This window comes from Temnothorax curvispinosus, unplaced genomic scaffold (assembly GCF_003070985.1).
Source record: "Temnothorax curvispinosus isolate PA1 unplaced genomic scaffold, ASM307098v1 QBEX01017280.1, whole genome shotgun sequence".
In the NCBI taxonomy this organism is placed as follows: domain Eukaryota; kingdom Metazoa; phylum Arthropoda; class Insecta; order Hymenoptera; family Formicidae; genus Temnothorax; species Temnothorax curvispinosus.
In genome coordinates this window covers 31,290-51,896 of record NW_020227060.1, presented here as the reverse complement: position 1 = coordinate 51,896, position 20,607 = coordinate 31,290, and the positions used below count along the sequence as shown (strand labels likewise).

Genomic DNA, 20,607 nt, shown 5'->3' with positions numbered 1-20,607 from the left:
CCCCCCCCCCCCCCCTTAGATGCTTTTACCCTTCACCCTTTTCGCGATCTTTCCGCTATCAGGTACTGGACCTTCCCAGAAGCTTGTACACTGAGAAAAAAAAGTTCTGTATTTTATAATAAATATTAGTTTGCATACAAAACTGTGACCCCTTTTACTAAAATAAAGAAAATTATTCTTTTTATTAGTACATGTGTATTCACTGAGAAAAAAATATATTAATAAAAAGAAAAATTTTGTTCATTTTAATAAATGGTGTTACAGTTGTATGCAAACTAATGTTGTATACGAACTAATGTTTACTAAACTGCTAGAACATTTTTTTCTCAGTGTACCTTCGGCTTCCGCACGGTTGTCTTCTTGGTTACGTATGTTTCTAAGGCTACTCCACACCCTTGGAAAGGAACGTGTTTAAAATCCTTAGGCAAATGAGTCCTCGATACTGAAGTTATGTCTTCGAGGATCTTGATATACAATCGATGTAACCGTATCACTGTAAATTCGAAAGAATTAATTTGTATGTGCATGTTGCGATTATTAATCTTATTTATTATTTATTAATCATTTCTTGTAAATTTTATTATACATGACTTGTGAGTAAAATAATTGCATTTTTCGCAGAAACAGTTTTAAAATAAAATAATTTAACACTTGATTTATTACACATACACATGTAAATTGGCGTGACAGAAAAAAATCTGTACAATAATCTAAAAATACATATTGACCGAGTTGATAAATATATAAACTTTAAAACACATAAAAATCATAATAATTATACAGGATAAATATTTACAACTGCGAAAATGTATTTGATTAAATAGTCTATTTTATAATAAAGATATCTAGAATATAAAATGATATCATTTACCGTTATATTATAGTTATCAAATGTAGCCATTAAGATTTCTTTGATAGTCTTTTGGATTAACATAATCCAATGCTTTATGATATGAATATTATACAATGATTATTAACGGATATTTAGTTTTGACATAAAAATTTTTTATAGCAGAAATAATTGAATTATTCGAAAAAAATTCCTTTGACTTATCTTTAGCAACAATATGCAACAATATACAAATATTGTTTGTGGAGAATAATGAGAATTTCTAAATTAAAACCGTCACGCGTGCCATTTATCTTCAAGTTTGAGATCAATGTGTTAGTCTAATTCCGTTTTAGGAATGGAGAGCGGGGGAAGAGAGAGAGAGAGTTACATAGGAAAATTGCATTCCGAAGGATAGATCTGTTAGATAACGTACAATACGAGCGTATTGGACAAGTTTCTGGATCGTTCGTGTCGATAACACACGCCGCCGCCAGAGACTTTTCTTCCTTTTTATTTTCCCGCGAAAGCCACGTAATTCTTCCCTGGTGGGAACACCCCGCAGACTATCCGCATGACAGTTTCCTTCCCTAAGTATCGACCGCCATTCATAATTTAGCTGAGTCGATTCTGAATGGAGGAGTGTATCGTGTGGCATCGTGCCGTCTGTCGCGTTTCCCGAATTAAAGTGGAAACTTTCACATTTTATGCACAACAAGGTGATACATTGTCACATTGGCACCGTTGATGACACAAAGTAAAAGCAATATGCAATAATGGCGTATATCTAATAAAACCTAAGGCAATCGAGACACTTGACGTTGCACCGTCATCTGGAAGAACATCGCGCTTTATGCAATTATTTAAAGGTATTTTTTTAATGCGTCGATTATGTATGATAATTAATTGCATGATTCCGTTTAACATTTAAGTGTTAATAAAATATAACCCCAAAAAATTAAATTTTTTAAAAGCTTAAAAAATTAAAGATTAATAATATAACTTTAAAAAAAATAGAAGATATATTTTTTTTTTTTTTTTTTATTTGTATATATATATATATATATATATATATATATATATATATATATATCTAAAGAATATTATTTATACTTGTGTGAATGATAATTAAATATTTGTTCTATCAATTTATTACAACTCCTATATAAATGTTTTTGTATTACAATTGCAATACTCAATATTCCATTAATTTACTCGTACAATTTATTCGTAACATTTATTTTTGTATGACTTGAGCATAATTGTTTGGAAATTATATAATTATTTGGATTGTCCCAGGTCTGCTAAACAGATCAAAGCTTCGTGTTTGAATGATAAGGATTTCTTTGATAAAATTGAATAATTATAAAATTTTTCCCTTCAGTTTCTTTAGCGTTTATGTTGCTTACAAATGTATAATATTATATAATTGCAAATTAAAAAAATATTTTATAGTTAACATATTAGTATCAATTATTTCTCAGTTAATTAATTGTTTTTATGAAATAAAAAGTATCGAGAATATATTATTTGTTCAAAGATAAACTTAATATTAAATTTGAATTTTTGATTGTACGTTTCTCGGGCATTACATCGTGCTTGCCATCGGATTGGCCTTTCAGTGGATTTGCAACCAGCAACAATTCAAAATCAGATGCAGTTCTAACCGAAGCGTGGGCATTTGCCCACGTGAAAGCGACGCAATCAACTCGAAGATCGATATATGTCGTAATTATCGTTTATATAACGGTTGCTTAATTATAAATAAAACGTCATAAGCACTGACACGCAACGATCGAAACTTTGTTACATAAAAAGTAGATTGATGAAGCCCCAGGTATGTTACGACTTGAGTAATTACGCTCGCCATTCCTTCGTCTTGTTGCCACTGGGTGTCGATATTTTTGACATAGCGCGTAACTCCGCTACCGATTTTCTCATTTTATTCTTTTTTTATCAAACATAAAAAAGTACGATAAATATTGACCGACGAGATTGTTAGAACGCGAAAAAATCACCAGCAGTTTTCATTCGCTGGCGGTGACATTGATCGCACAAAAATACGTCAGAGAAAGCAATTTCGCTTGTTGTACAATTTAAAAAATAATGTAAAATGTGGTGCAACATATATATTATGCATTATATATATATATATATATATTAAGAACATAGACTATGTTGATTGTAATGCCAAGGACTTAGCTAAACAAACAAATAAATATTCATTACCGCTATCAGCACGAGGAGATGTTCTGGGCGCAGGAAGTGGGCGATATTATATATAATATACATATATTATTTGATAGAAAATTAGTGATATTATAGTATTTAAGTTAATTAATGTATTTAGTATTTAGTATGCCAATTGGCTAATATTATATAGGTAATATGTGAAATTCACCTCTCACCAAAGTATCTTTCCTTCTATTTTTGAGACTATGTTATTATTATTTTTACCAACCTTCTTTACAAATGTAATAGAAGTGTGTGCGTTCCTGCCCCAGAACTCATAATGAAATAAATGAAGTTTTGGATTTTAGGCACACATTTCTATAAGCATTTTAGAGATTGGTAAAAATAGTAGTAACATAGTCTAAAGTCCCAAAAACAGGGGGAAAGATACTTTGATGAGAGGTGAATTTCACACATTATTAATTATTATATATAATATCATATATAATATTAGCTATAATTAGCACTGAATACTAAATACATTAATTAACTTAAATATTATAATAACACTAAATTTTCTATCTAATAATAAATTATAATATCCCTCACCTTCCTACGCCCAGAGCATCTCCCTGTGGTGATGGCGGTAACCAACATTTGTTTGTTCAGCTAAATCCTTGGTATACAATCAAGGCACGTAAAGAAAACAAAATCTCATGTTTATGTTTCAATAGAATGAAATGGCAAAGGATTAAATTCTATAAAAACGTATTACACTTGCAAAAATGGAGCTTGTATTGTTGGGTGTTGCCCATTATATGACATTGATGTGAGTATTTAGGCTACGGCAAACACCCAAACGTGATAAGAATTACGTTAGAGTATATTGTAGATATTTTTATATTATTCTGATAGTTCTAACAATGAAGGTAATAATGAATTAGCAGAATTAGATAAAGGCTGATAACAGGTAATATAACTTCTTTCGCTCCCCGTCCCAGAATCTAAAATTATTTTTCTAATAATGTACACAACAATACTTACAAAATGAAATATCTTTTAATACTGTGCGCCAATGGCCTATTTTGAGCAAAGTTCCTTGCGCATATATATTATGTTTCTTTATTTTATATGAATTATTAATAAAATTCTTCCGGAATTTTGGAATTTTTCGTAATATTCTATTTTAAATTTTTACAGCAATATTTTAATATTACACTTATTCATGTATTCTTATTGTAGATGTAGATGAGATTAGGTACAATACTGCCCTGCAGTAGGGGAGATCGGGGCGAAGACGTCACCGGGAGGAGTCGTCATTGCAATTATCTCGAAATCTGTATGTTGCGTGAACTCGCCATTAATACTGTAAACGCGGCTTATGGTGCCCACGTGACCAACGGAGTTTAGTGAGGTTACATCAGGTTACATGCAATTGTGATTCTTATATCGAGGCAAACGTGTTTTTGGAGGTCAAAAGTAAAATTTTTTGCGCGTCGAAAATTTGTAATATCTTAAATATTATTGTGTCTCCGAATCTCAAAGTAATGCTGTAAACACAAATCCAGTAAAGTTTTTTTATTTTCATTGATTTCTTATATTTTATGAGTGACCAAACTTGAAACTTGTGTAAGGAGCGAAGTCGTCACCAAGCCATATCATGGAGGCTTCCGGCGAAAATCAAGGTTAAAGAAGCAGCAGTGGTCGGATTCCGGTGACGACTTGGATAATATGTGCTGCGTGTGCTCAGAGATGACAGAATAGAGCTGACGAGAAACGTGCGAGCGTAGAGGGCATATAAATGTGTGCGCTTTTCTTGTAATTATTTTCCGCCATCGTGTTTTTAATTATTTCCATTTTTCTATTAAAAAATAATTAATAAAATGTATTCTATCATTTTTTACGATCGGAATTATAAATTTTTATTTAAAATTCAGTCCGAGAATGGAGTGACGACTCCGCCCCGGCAATTTTGACATTTCAATTTTTGCATCTTTGTTATTTTCACTCTATATATCAGTTGAACAAAGCGACGTAGACCAAAAATGTCCTTATAAATTTTGTAGCCAAGGGTTCACTCTTTACAACGGTATACAACAGTTTACTAAAATTATTTGTTCTGTTATTAAAAATCGACACCGTAAAAATAGTGACGACTTCGCCACGGTCTCTCCTACTGCAAAAATGCAATATTTTTATGACGCAAAAATAATACGCTTATTAAAATATAGAGTACGTAGAAGAATTAGAAAAAAAGCAAGAATCTGTGGAGTCTTATGTAAAACTATAATTTTGATTGCATGTTTTTATAATAAAAAAAGGATAGCTTACGTTTTGCGCTTATATGAATTGTTACATTCTTTTTCTGCTTTTGGCAAAATATGAAATTCATGTTTTATTAATTTCTTATTTTTATTTGATCTTAATTGTTGTTACTTATCAATTATTGTTTAACATTGGGAATTAATAGCAGAATGACTTTTTATAATACAAATATAATTTATTATTGTATATTTATATAATACATAAACTTCCATTAGCAAAAAGAAATTATTTTAATATTAAAACGTAAAATAAAAATTAAAAAGTTGTATAGAATTAATCTACTTATTAATAATGTAAGTATTATTATAGGGTAACTCGGGGAAATATGCCAGTGTGGGGAATATGCCACTTGTTGTGTTTAACAAAGCTGCGGCTAAAAACGCTCTTGTAAATACCATGAAATTGTTCATAGTTCTATATCTGGCGTTTTGCATAAGTTTTGTTTATTTCCTGGCAGTATTATAGTTTTTATTTTAATAATATTATTGAAATTCAAAGAAAGTAATAAAGACACATTTTTTACACATTTTAAAACACATGTTTTAAACAATAATGCCTCGAATGTATACGAGGAAGACTAAAAAAGAAAAAAAATGTAGTTGAAAAAAGTGTAGCTGTCAGTTATAAAATTTACGAAGTTTTAAGATTTCAAGGTTTATAAGGTTTTAAAATTTGTAAGAGGTTTAAGGTTTTAAAGTTTTTAGATTTATTTTTTATTTTAATTTTAATTGTTGCAATCCAATATTAAAATAATTTTTATTACAATTTAATTTTAAAATTTTATTATTTATGTTAAAAACTATTTGTACTAAGAGATTTATTTTAAAGACTATTTGTACTGTTTTTATGAATAAAGTAACTTTTGAAGTTAAATTACTGTATATTTGTATGTAGTATATTATTTTATACTATATGGCACATTACCCATATAGTTGGGTAATATGCCATTTTGCAACACTTTTATATTTCTTTTTTTTTTATAGTAAGTAATCAAAATATTTTATTAAAATCATGTACAAGTGATAGATAAAAGAAGGAAAAAGAAGATCAGTATGTAAAAATACTTCAAAAAGAAAGAAAAATAAAAAAAATCAAATTTTTGTGTGGCATATTCCCCCGAGTTACCCTATGAGAAAATATAGTAATTTTACTTTTAATTTATTATTATAATAAAAACGTTTTCCATTTAATAGCACAGAGTAACGGAATCTCGAATATGTCGACTAAAAACACATTAATCAATACGCCAATAAACACGTTACTGGCTTTATATAGATTTTAAATTATTTTCCAATTCCGCTAACAACTTCTTGAATTTTTACAATATTTCTAATAAATATTACTTAATAATTAACTATTAATTCCCTGGCTAATATGTACTTTCTTCAACGATACTTTAATAAAAGTATTAAAAGATCAATATTGTTTGATTTAGTTATAATTAAACATAGTCTTTTTAAATAATCAAAATTTTAGGAACGCAAATAGAAATTACAAAACAATTTATTCGTTAATTTTAAGTAAAATTTATTTAAACATAACTCTGATATTATTTACTAAGCTTTTAAGTAATGATAAAAGTGGAAAATTTATAATAATAAACGATAACCTTTCTTAACTTTTGCTTCCTCATAGAGGAAGCTTTGTGATGGTAAAAAAATTTTTTTTCGAGATTTTGATGGAAATAGGTTTAGAATGTTCTAAAATGTCGAAAAATCGTATTAGTAAAAAATGTCCGGAAGTATGTATGTATGTGTGTGTGTGTGTGTGTGTGTACGGATTTTTTGTACACGCATCTACTTCTACAATTTTTTAGATACCGGGTTGAAATTTGGCACACAAATAGAGTATCATAGAAAGTATGTCCTCCTCAAATTTTATTAAAATCCATAAAACGGTATAGATTTTATGCAGATTTTCATTTTTTTGAAAAATGTGTTTTACGCTGCATCTTTCTCAATATTTGAGATAGCGATCTATTTTTAACTCTATTATATTTTTGAGTTTTTTCTACCCCTATTTCATATATAATTCATTAAAATTTGATTGATTAGATCTCGTGTTACACACATTTGAAATTTCGGAGAATTATACATACAGTTTCTAATTTATATAATAATTGAAATCGAGTTAAAATGTTCATATTTGATAGCTTCGGTTTTATCTCGAAAAATCGTATTAGTAAAAAATGTCCGGAAGTATGTATGTATGTGTGTGTGTGTGTGTGTGTGTGTACGGATTTTTTGTACACGCATCTACTTCTACAATTTTTTAGATACCTGGTTGAAATTTTTAAAGAGGTTAAGTTTTTAAAGAGTTAGGTGTGCGAGTAGAAACCTGCACATTGCTTGATTAGAGTTTTTAAGTGTTTAAGTAGAAACCTTCGCACACAAAGCTTCCTCTATGAGGAAGCCAACACAAATAAATACTGAAAATTATACATTGAAAAAAATAATGCTTCATCAACTTGCACACTTAATATTTTGTTATGGAAAAATCAACTTTAGATTGATTAAACGATCAAAGCAATTGAAAGAGCACTCGGTCATTTCAGGACACAGAGTATACGGCAAAATTATTACATGTGTATCTGCTTACGTTGTTTTTGCGTGGCATAATTGAAGACAAATTTACATATGTAATATTTGCCGTTTAAAACAGAAAATTGCAAGAGAAATGTCAAACGGTGATTTGAACTATTTCGGTGTATAGTCCTTTTCTTTCGTAGAAAAGTATATCAATATTATCTTTGTAAGATGACAGAAATGATTATTCAACCTTTAGTGCGGCATTTAGTTGCAATTAAATTTGTGATATAAATAAAGAAGCACTGTGACAAACTCTGGCATTAATTATCTGTATTATAATTTTAGTTAATTTATTTTTTATGTCACAAATAAATTAATACTTTTATTATGCTATTAATATAGCCAAGACAAAGCTAATTCAATAAGAAATTTATTTTAAAAAGAGTTATAAGTGTCTATTATATGACTGCAAAAAGGATTGAGAAGATTATAAATACTATATTAATTCCATATTAATAAATATCATAAAAATCAACATTTAATTTATCTAGTTCAAAATTAAAAATATAATCTTGATATATTTTATCAAAATTATTGACATCCTATTATGTTAATAATCATAATTCATCTTTGTATCTATATTGTTCATCGATATAATCAGCAAGATTTTATCATACTTAATCGCCGTATCAAGAGACACGGCAGTGTCTCGTGCCAAGTGTACGAGCTTGCGACAGCCAGACAGACAGTGTATATAATTATATCCATTAGTTCCCTTTTTGAATATCACGATATTGAATATTTAAGCTAGAAAAGATTTTAACAGTTTTACTTTCTTCCAGGATTTATTTTGTATCTGTTCAAATACATCAAATAAAATGCACATCAATTTTTAATTATTTTTTTATGACGTTTATGTTTAATTTTGCCACTTTTGAATAATTTTTAAGCATGAAATTTATAAACAGAGTAATGCAATAAAATATAGAACACGATAAATCGGATAAATAAGGAAAATAAAGAGGAGTAGAAATTATTGTTTTCAATCATTTTGTTCGTGATCAACAAAAATTCTGGTCTCAGATCCAGTAAATCTAAAGATTCTGAAAGAATTCCTAAATTATCTATAAATTATTCAATAATAACCTGTTAAAAAATTTAGACCTTTCTCTTGATGAACAAAGATTGGAATCTGATACAGTTAACTTAATTCAATTGAATCTCAAATTTAATCTTTAGTTTAATTTCCTAATTTAATTAAATTTCCAATATGTAGCCGTACGGGAGATTACACGAAGGATGAAAGGGCTGAGTCGAACACAGCCTCGCGGGTTCGAACCGCTGCTATTTTTATCTATTCTCATATCCGACGGCAATCAACGACATGGTCTCATTGCGGCTGACAAAAAAGAAAACATGGAGCAACCGCTTTTCCCGGCGGAGCTCTTCAATTATCGCCCGAGCGAGAACGCTCTTATATCAGAATGCACGGTGACGAACAACCATGTCCAAGCAGCTACTCCCTTTTGTTTAGTTAACCGAATATTTGCCCAACCATGCGCATGTGTCATGATAAGAGGTGATCCACGAGCGCGACGGACGCGCGCGAGTCAATGCACATCGTAGATTTTCAGGGCGATACAGCCGCGTGCTTGACTCGCAACATGAAATTTTAATGTCTTCTGTGTGTATTTTATTAGTAACTTTTGTAGCAATTTGGCAATAACTAAACAAAAACAATGGAAATATAAGATAGTAAATTCTTTTGCGAATAAATGGTTTCAACGATATGCTGATAAGTGACTATTTTTGCATGATATTTCATGTTTTTCGATTTTATAGTAGTTAAAAAAGTGTCAGAAATTTATTTTATTTAATCAGTTTAAATTATTTTAATTAAGAGTCATTATATTTGGACTAACGCAAATAGAGCATTTAATTAACATTATTATACGCTGTTATTATTATTAGTTTTATTATATCGAATTTAATGTTAAATAATATTAATTAATCAAAATTATTAGTAAAAAATGAAACATGATAAAGTTAGAGATCGTAAGGTGAAAGAGAAAGATATATGAGAATTAGCGCATAATGGAAGATCTGACTGAAAAACATCAAAAACTTCAAGAATTCTATATACACATTCTACACATCTTAAGATGATCATCTTCATGAAATATTAATGGAATACCTACGCTTGCTCCAACCGACTGCGTACATGATTGCGCAAGGTTTCCCTTCGTTGCTGAGATACAAAGGACTCGATTACTGGGAGGTATTAGATACAGAAACTAAATTTTTAAATATTCCCTAGCTTGCCTTTTTAACTCGCAGTTTCCGAATCATCAACTGGAAACTGTCGCGCGCGATGATAGGAGAATCTAAATAAAAAGTAACGAATTGAAACGACACAATAACCACGTATCAGAATATCTCGAATCCCAATATAATTGAGTAAAGCAAAGACGACATATAGTGGTCCAGCAGCATCCTAAATTTCAGCGGCTTATCTGCAACGCCGCTATTCACCGTTACCATTGACCAGATTCGATCGACGCCACACACATACCTCCTCGGTCGCATCCTGATTGTGTGCACCAGCAGCTCTCGCCGGTGCCTCTCACAATCTCCTACACTCCCGTCCACCCTCTCGCGCCACTTTTCTCCGCGAACCCTGGCCAAATCAGTGGCGACAGTCAAGACGCTGATAACGCGTCGTCCTCTACGTCCGTCGACGTTCTCGTCGTCGTTGTTTCCTATATCACACGATGTCGCCTCAATGTCTCACATATTTCTTTTCGCGCTACGCAGAGATGTTACTCGAGATGCATTCGCGAAAGCACACCGCTTATGCACACGCGCACATGTTCGCACTCTCGCTCGACCCCGACAGGGACTTCTACCACTACTGGCAGAGAAATCCGTTTCTCTCCCTCGGCCCGGGCGTCGAAGCGTCGATACGACGGCGACGACGCTTGCGCGCCGCCCCCGATCCACCCTTTCCCACCCGGGCATTTTCGTGGCGCATTCGAGGCTGCGACCCTGCCGTCGCAATGCCCCGCGCGAACGTCGTCGTCGCGCGCGGCGAGTCCGCTTGCACCCTCGCCGTTGCACCCTTGCACGAGCACGGCGATTTCGACGGGGTTATTAAACGCAGCGTTATTAAAGCGAAAAGAGTCGGTGATTATTGGATTGATACTTTCAGTTTTCGATCAAATATCTCATAATAGGTACCTTCTTATCAATTTTGCTACTTCGCCGCCTTAATGTTTCCGCTCTGTCGCATTTTAAAGATTTATGTTTATAGATGATTTCTGGAATATTAAAAAAATTATAATATAAAATATCTCAGACCTATTAGTAGGTATATTTTTCTACAAACAGATATCTTATCCCAAGAATCTTACTATTAGAACTATAATTAGCTTGGACATAGAAATTATGTGATATTGTAATTTATCATTAAATAATTTTTATTTTGCTTTATAGTACCAACTGGTACGCTGTTAATAAAAATTTTTGTATATAGTCGATTTTCCGTAGCTATATGTCTATTCCAAGGCAAATAGATGTAGGTATGAACAGAGAATCGATACACTTGGTAACTTAGACGATCGGTGCGACTCACGCATCAGCTATAGTCAGTTTATGCTGACTATAGTTGACTAAATCCTCTTTCTCTATTTATGGATCTAGTCTAAATAATATATATGACAAATTTAAGTTGGAGTTAGTTGACTAGGACGTTAGTAACCTAGAACGTTAATATAATTAAATCTTATTTTATTTTATTCTACGATAAAAAATATATAATTAACAATTTTATTAATTTTTGTTTTAATAAAAAATTGATACTATAGTAAGATGTTAGATATATATAATTAAATATACCTATTATCATTTTATAGTTATAATTAAAAGCTGAATATTAATCTAAATAAAGAGAAATGGCTTTTAAATCTACATTAAACAACAAAATCAAAATAATGAATTACAACATATTTTAAACAATTTCTACAATTATTTAACACGATTATTTTCAATGAGATTTTTTTTTAAATTTTTAATTAAGAAATTATAGTCTTATTACAAGTCAACAAGCTGCTGTTAATCTAGTTTGAATATTTGTCTATTTAAGACAAGTTGTCCCTTCATCAACTATCATTAAACACGTTAATGAAGTCTCCTCGTAATTTATTCGTACTCTTTTGATTAAAGCCGGAAAATCGCTGGCCGTACTTATGAGATGACTACGTACACTGTTAATTATATCAAATAGAAATTTAAATTAGGTATTTAGGCAGTTCATTAGAATTTAATTCGGTGCCACGTTATAATTATTTAAAAATAGGAAGGCTGGGGAACATGTCACATGTTATAATGTCGCCATTTTTGCGATAATTTTAGTTTATTTGTTTCTTTTTTATACGATTTGAATGGTTAATTTGTTCGAATGTAAATTATATGTAAAAATAGTCTGCTATTCATTTGCTTCCCACTTATTGATTAAAACTCAAATACGTAATAAAGAATTTTTCTTTCATGAATATGTATCAAGATACCAAAATAATTCTTATTGCAGTTATGTTTTAATATTATAAAGCGTAGTTTAATACCGTGCTACGTAAAGAAAGAAATCAATATAGTAATAAAGAGTTTTTTAAAATAATTTAAAATGATATAAGAGACTCTATTTAGCTGTACAAAAATAATATTTTGAGAATAATATATTTGTATGCAATGTGTATTTTTATATACTTTATGTTATGTATAATTATATAAACTTCTAAAATTTAAAAAATTAGCATTAAAGAGAGAAAGATACGATATATTTTTATACATATAGAGAAGGAAAGGTATATCTGAAGAATTTAATAAATTAAATTAGGTTACAAATATCCTGCTGAATGTTTAGAACAGCAACACGCAATGAGTACAGCCCCGATGTCAGTGACGTAGCCCTGCTACTGAATGATTAAATTTGGCATAGTTACGTACCATTCTGTTCGACGACGCACACGTTCCATACGTTTGCTCATTCTGAAACCGCGGGCATTGTGCCGCTCAAATTGGCACATCTCTGATACGAAAGTTCTGCAGCATTTCATTGTTACTTGGGCTGTGCCAACGAGCGCTTTTCCGCGAAACATCGCTTGCGAGACAGCTTAGGGAAAGACGTTTTTAAACGTTCCATCATTCCAATTGGACGAATTAAAAAATTTTAATTTAAGTTAAATGTGCAAGCGAAGAGATATGTCTCAGTTAAAACTTGTTTGTTTAAACTTTTGTAGAATATAGAAACTAGATTACGTTAAAAACGCAACTTTTTTCCTAAAAGTAAAAAAGTAAAAAAGAAATATATAAACATCAGTGCATGAAGTATTAATGTGTAAAAATTTATAAATTTTTAATCACTAGAGTTTTTTAACTATTGATTCTTTAATATTAAGAAAAAATATATCTATATTGATTAAAATATCCGTAATTGATATGAAGCATCTGGAAAAACTGGGACACTCTGTATAAACGCACTAGGCGCCCTAAACGCAACCAGCTCTTATTGATTCGTGGTTGGTCGACAAAAGAGATGAACGCAGTTAGAAATCCAAAACGTTAAGCGGCATGATGACCTCTTTACAAGGTCTTGCACTTTGTATATGCAAATTATGTCAAGGATGTAAAAACGGACGAAATAAGATTTTTTATGGAGAGATTTCTTTGAATATCAAAGAAAATACTTCTTGAACATATTAAACAAGATATCGCAATTATTTACTGTCGCACGAGCACGAAACATACATTTGCGTTATATAATTGCGTTATATTATTACATTTCGTGCAATAACAAAAATAGCGGATATAATCAAACCAAGTTTTGGTGTTGATCTTAAACCTTGTGGAATATGTGCAACATGGTAAATTAGCAATAATTCTACTATTCGATTCTTAAAAAGCGCGGAAAAATTACCATAATGCACATTTCTCTTTTGTATAGACAATATTTAAAAGGAATTTAATGTCTTTTTTATAAAAAAAATTTATGCCAAAAAGAAGAATATTATATGAAGCATATATTTGAACGATTATTTCTTTTCAAAAAGTATGAAATTATGTCGACTACACGACGACAATGACGATCACGGGATTTATACAGGGACAAAGACAGTAGCTGAGAGTTTGACAATTTTAACATGACGTCAATGGCCTTCTTCGATGCTGCCGTTTGGAATGGCGGTCTTATTCGGGTATTTGCCGTAAATTCTGCCGCTCCTGGTGACTCTGTAGTGGATCTGTGGTCCAGCTTGTATCATGGACATACTGCCGGACACGTGCGGACCGTCGCCGGTGCACAATCGCTTTGCTCGCCGCATCCCGGCAGCCTTATGCTTGTTTAGCTGGGCCAGGCTGTGTCTCTTCTGCTGCTTCAGCATCATCTTTTGATTGATTGCTAGACCGGCGGCGCGTCTCTTTAGCAACCTCAGCGGCGAGATGCCCAAAATCGCTCTGGTGATGCGACGTCGACAACGCCACAACAGAACAGCCGTCGCAAACCAGGCGAACCATGGACCGGCTCTGGGATCCGGGGTTGGCTCCCTCGACCAGAGAAACAACATCTAAAGACAAATAAGTAAATGTCAAAATTGTTTAATTGAAACAATCCAATATAATTTTAAAATAGATTATCAAAATAGATTATTGTAAAGTGGTATTGCATCATTAATAACTTTTCCTTTGTTTTATTAAAGTAATGGGAAAAGTTAATTGATATTCAGAAAATTAATTAATTAACAAGTGTCTAATGATTTTTTACTAAAGTACTTTCTTTTTTTGAGGACAATTAATTAGTCAGATGCGACTTATTAAAGTCCAAAGACTTTAAAATCGCATCTCACTAATTAATTTTCTTAGGATAAATTCACAAAATTGAAATAGGAGACCATAATAAGTTTTCAATGATAAGATTAATAGTAAGTTTAATGATTTTATAGTGATTAAAAACTATTATTTTTATTATTTAAAAACATTATATTAAAATAATTATTTAACAAATATAATTAACCAATCTAATAACAATTTGTTTCGACGTAAAACTGATCTTATCAAGCTATTATTGATAAAAAAGTGAAGAATTGTTCTCCAACAACTAATGTTTATTTTGTATTACTTGCAATATGATATTTCGCACAATTATATAATGTAATAATCACGTTAAAAATAAAAACATTGATTTTATATAAAAGGCTTTTCCGCAGCACATCATAGACCTGAAAAATAACGGCGATGAATCTATTCAATGGTAGCACGCGCGCGGTATAAATCTAGAGCAGAAGAGAGTGACGATCAACATGCGATGTCATATCATAAATTTGAAGTCAAAAGTTATTTTAAACCACAACGAAGTTCACGAATGGTTGAGTATATTATTAATTGCTACGATGTGATAATTGCTATGCAATCACTTATTAATAATATCTTATAATGAAAAGGAAAATTGTCTGTGGATAAGTCGTTGATAAAATAATGTCGCGACATTTTGAAGTCGACAGGTGATTTGTGCGACTTCTTATTGACACTGGTTTCAAGATCGCACGAGAAACCATCGTGCGGCCGGACGATCGATCTTACGGCCATCGTAGCTTTTCAAGGTTGTGCACCTTGAGATCCACGTGTGGATCTCAGGTAATTCGCTTAGAGCCACTGCGTCCCGAACACGTTCACTCGTGTTGGACAGCGTTTCGACTTTTATGGCTCCGCGACATCTCCGTCGTCGTCGTAACCTTCGCTCTCTCTCTCTCTTCTTTCCACCGGAGTGACCCATTTGGCAGAAACCTCCGGGGTAAATTTCGCATTGACCGCACGTTTTTACTGTCAGGACCTACCTTATAGATCCACTCGCTGGCGCTCTGCCTGAAATTGGGGGGTGGGTCGACTATCCGAAACATAGAATTGCCGTGAACGCTGATTCGTAAAAGATGGCGATGAAATCTGAAATCAATAAAAATAATATGATCTGCAAAATTAAATTGATTTTAAATTGTCTTCAACTTATCACCATACTTTCTGTATTTCGACAATTGAGAGATTCAGTTAAACTGTTAAAGTAAAAGAGCGCAAGAGAAACAAATTAGAATTAATGTCGCTCAGGAAGCAAATGTAAGTATCGACAGGTACATATTTATTCTAGAAGGAAGGAGAAAGAGAAATGAAACATTGGTAATACGTAAATCGATATAAATCAATAATTTAACACAGTTATAATGCCGACTGTAGCGGCTCAAATAAATACAAAAGTAAAGATTCAATTCTTATCGAATACGAAACACGAGCCTTATACGAACGGAAGGGTGAGGGAAAAATTTCTTGACGATAAAATAAATGGTACTGAAACATCTCGTGTTTCGATCAGTTCTGGAGCGGAAGAGCACCAGAATTAGTAGAAGGTAGACGTGTATGTTGACATGTTACACATTTAAGCTGTACAGCAGAAAAATCCACAATGTCTGACGCAGCAGAAAAATCAATGAAAAAATTGCAAGGGTAAAGTCAAGTGCTGCCGAAGAAATATAGATATTCCGCTATGATGTCAAGGTGAGTCATGCGTTTCCGCGAGGCAGATAGGAAATACGATATTCTGCTTGCAAATACGTAACATAAATCTTACAAATTGTTCGTTAAAATATGCGGAGGTGGTTTATGTGAGGAGACATTTCGAGGAAGCGCTTACTGAACCGGAAGGACATGTGATCCGCGTTCATATGTTGCGCATGTAGTAGTGAATGTGCTTCTCTACTGTGAAATGTTTCTGCCATGTCATATACAATTTGGACGAAAATATGAAGTGTTTCAATTTTTTCCCTTAATTTTAATTATTTTCTCTTCAAATAATTATGTAAAAAAAAAAAATTAAAAATTCATTAACTTATGTTTTTAAATATTTTTATTAAATTAAACGAACTAAAAAATAAGATTTTGTTGTTTACGTATCTATTTTTAAACTTTATTTCCAGAGTTTTAATAGCGTGTTTATAATCCGGAGAATAACGAGATATTTTGATATTTTTGTCAAAAATAAAATTTAATACTTCCAATAATATGAAGAATCTAGAAAGGAGAAGTAGTTAATAATATAAATCTTATGTAATAAATATTTTATCTCTTTAATATATTTTAAAATGATAATAAGAAATACATATATGCAAGTACTAGGAAATTCTTAATTATATAATTGATTTAATAATAATTTAATCATGTGTCAATGATATACAGCTAACACGTACTTTGATGTCTACAATTAGTTTAAATCTTCCACCTGATGTATCTCTTCGATCTCCACCCCAAAGATTCGCATTCACTGCTGATGCAGTGACTCTCACATTCGTTCGTCGCGTCGTGATGACAGTCCGACAACGGGGACAGGATCGTCGCCAGTTATCAAAATGAATGAAGATGCCTGAACGACGATGAGCCTAACCAGGAAGCTGTCACCGATCCGACCCCGACGGCTCTTGAATGATGGAGACTTTCCGTCACGATGATCTATCACATCTTTCGGTTTTGAGCTTTCCGTCGGTTTCCTTGGGGAAGAGATCGCGGCGAATTCGGTGATTTTGCTTACGCGGAAAAATTCTATCAAAAACACAAGTAAACAGGCTACAAAATGTTGTAAAATAACATATGAAGCGAAGCGGAAGAGCGCGAGAATTTAGACAAAGGATGGCGCCGCTCTTGGACGATTGTCTGACGTTAGCTAACAAGCGTGGCGATTAGTCGATCGTGACACGAGTGAAATATAGCGAAATTTCGTTTGAGGATTAAGCTTTTCACAATTATTAATGCGTAATGACTTATATCAACAATGTGATATAAACCACATATCCTATTTTTGCATACAAACCTTCTAAATACAGAAATCCGATAATGATATATAATTTCTCTTTTCAGAATAATTTAATCAATCGCACTAAACGATAAAAAAAAATACTGTAGATATTGTACGAAAAATTTAGATTACAAAAAATAAATACTTTATGTTTTTTTTTTTAATTAAAACTACTCTTTTCTTTTACAAATTATAAAGAGTGCGTTTTTGTCCTTGTTTAACATTTGATAAACAACAAGGATGAAATAATTCCACGAGTGTTGCGAGCGTTAAGTGGAACGCATCCAAAGTAGCTTTTATTAAGTAATTAATAACATTTACAAACCACATGGATTAATATCAGTTTCTTCAATTCTATATTTCTTTCATTTCTCAAAAGTTTTTTTCTGCGTTAAATATGTAAATATGGATTTTAAGGTACAAGTAAGGTATACAAATTTAAAAAATTGAAGATAGATTATATTACTTAAAAGTAGCATTAAAGAAATAAAAAATGGCACTAAAGGATTTACGGTTTATTTTACAATTGAATTAAATTATTTAAGTATATTAAGTAAAAATGTTGACATAAAAATTTTCTTGTCCTACATACTTTGCAGTGAACATTTACATCCTTTGTCTTTGCATTATCCCTATTACTTGAGCGTACCGAGGAAATTTCCTTCGTCAAATTGAAGCTCCACCTACTCCAGCCTTGCCACCCTTTTGTCGTCCTTCTGCTCTCCCGTCTCCCGTGACGTCACTGGATCGTGTCAGTAGGTCAAAACCTGGATACGTGACCTGAGTCTGATGTATGTGTTCGTGTTTGCGTCATGTATCGGGTGTACAGAAATTAAAAAGTATTAGAAACTGCATATTGAAACATCACATTGTGTCAGTATCATATATCAGGAAAATGATTGATATCGCCTTGACAAATAGCGAACAATATTGAAATATGCCGTATTGAGCAGTATTCGTGCACCTCAAAACATAGTTAATTATAATTAATCTGTACTTTACTCTTCCGTTCACAATTATGGAGCGCATAGAATGCAATAAATTGCAAATATCTTTGAGCACTAAGATAAATAAAATATCAATGTGATGTATATTGAATACTAATTATATTTATTTATATGTGAAAATAAAGCAATTTATTACATTTCACGTTCAATATAAGTGGTGTTTGATTAATTCCTTCGATAGTTTGCTTTCGCGACGGAAACTGCGCTTTGTTACTAATCGATCATCTATTATTGATATATACATGCCTCGAGATATAAAGATTATGATTCGCGAAATTATTCCTTGTACAATTTGCATTCGAAGATTGCATCGATATAACTGGTAACGTAAATTAATTGCAGAACATTATAAATATGATAGAAAGAGATTTATAGAAAATTAATTCCACAAACCAATTCCACATAGATAACAACTATAGAAAACAAACTATTAATTTTGATTTTTTTATCAAGACAGAAAGAAATAAAAGAAAGTTATTTGAGTTTTTTTATTTTATTGCAATTTTATAACGATTGTTCTAAGCTCATATTCTTGCCATTGCAAAATTTATTAGACTGAAATGGGAATATATTGTATATACAGTTTCTCATTAATCTTCCATAACACAACAGCACACAAGCACGAGTAATAATTTATTGTTACATGATTAAATCTCTATTGTCATATAATCAATCAGTTTATTGTCTTTCATATCAACTTTCATATCAATATTATCACATAAGCTTCGACTTATTATTATATTATCACATCAACTTACTATCATATGGTTAATTCCCGGGTATGTTTTGAAGTTTTCTCTCAAGACAAGATTTATGACGTTGTTGTGATTTTAGCAATTTACAATAATATTATTTCTCTCTACAGAGTGAAATTTTCTGTACTTTATGAAAGATATTGCTGAGATGCGCGCGCGCGCGCGCTTATTCATTTCAGCAGAGTGCTTTTCTTATAAACATACCTAATAATCCAATCTCAAAGACGAAAACAACAGAAAGCTGGAATAATAAATTTCAACGATGCTGATCTCTTGGAGATCTTTTACAATAAAAAATCTCAATTAAGTAAATTTTAAAAATTAATTCATAAAATTAGTATTTATGATAAAATTCCAACTAATTTTTAGATAACGATCATGTGGAGATTCAGTCGTAACTTGGGAGTGCAGCCTAAAGCAAATTATGGAAATAACTAATCGTTTACCAACATCGTGATTACTTGCGCGCATTTTGATGAGCCTGCAATTGATTGTGAGGACGAACCGGTTGGACTGCCGACAAATTATCGGCAAAATAAAGCGGGTGAACGATAATTAATGAGAGAACGTCTACGATATCTCGATAACGAGGCTTATCGTACGCACCGAGAAAAGAACAACGTATACGCATGAAAAGAAAGATACTTTTGCGATCGCCGTGAGCTCGATTAACATTCCTACAGTGTCGGCAGTGTCGGCAGTGTCGGCAGCATTAATCATAAACATTTCATTCGAGTTCACCGGCACTGTCTGAATGAAACATTACTTTGGCTTTATCGTGTCCTTCGCATTTAAATCAGTACATACTCTACATTCATGACTCTTAAATAGAAAGTATAACAAAACACAAAAAATTCAAAGAATACATAATCGCAATTTATAATACTGATTCAATTATCAAATTCTTTTCTCGCTTTCTTCTAAAATTTACGTTTTTATTCTGAAATATGTTTTCTTGTTTAGACAGTTTTCGCTTTTATTTCATCATAGTTATATGATAAAGTTATTCGAGAAATCATGAGTGGTAGGAAGGGTATATCGTGTTTGCGAGAACGAACGTCACGGTATGTTATTCTGCTACATTGATTTATCTCTTGCCGGTCGCGAT

At 31.9% G+C, this 20,607-nt stretch overlaps 1 protein-coding gene and 1 long non-coding RNA gene across 2 annotated transcripts; both read right to left on the bottom strand.

The window, feature by feature from the left end:
* Window positions 1-8: 8 nt before the first annotated feature.
* LOC112467407 lies at window positions 9-10,763 on the bottom strand. The gene is made up of 3 exons (XR_003042247.1): window positions 10,427-10,763; window positions 336-493; window positions 9-90 (listed from the first exon to the last, which is right to left on the bottom strand). It is a non-coding gene; the product is annotated as an uncharacterized LOC112467407 (long non-coding RNA).
* Window positions 10,764-14,054: 3,291 nt separating this feature from the next.
* On the bottom strand, window positions 14,055-14,471 carry LOC112467403. Its single transcript, XM_025035996.1, has one exon. The coding sequence runs from the start codon at window positions 14,469-14,471 to the stop codon at window positions 14,055-14,057; it is 417 nt and encodes a 138-aa protein (XP_024891764.1).
* Window positions 14,472-20,607: the final 6,136 nt, after the last annotated feature.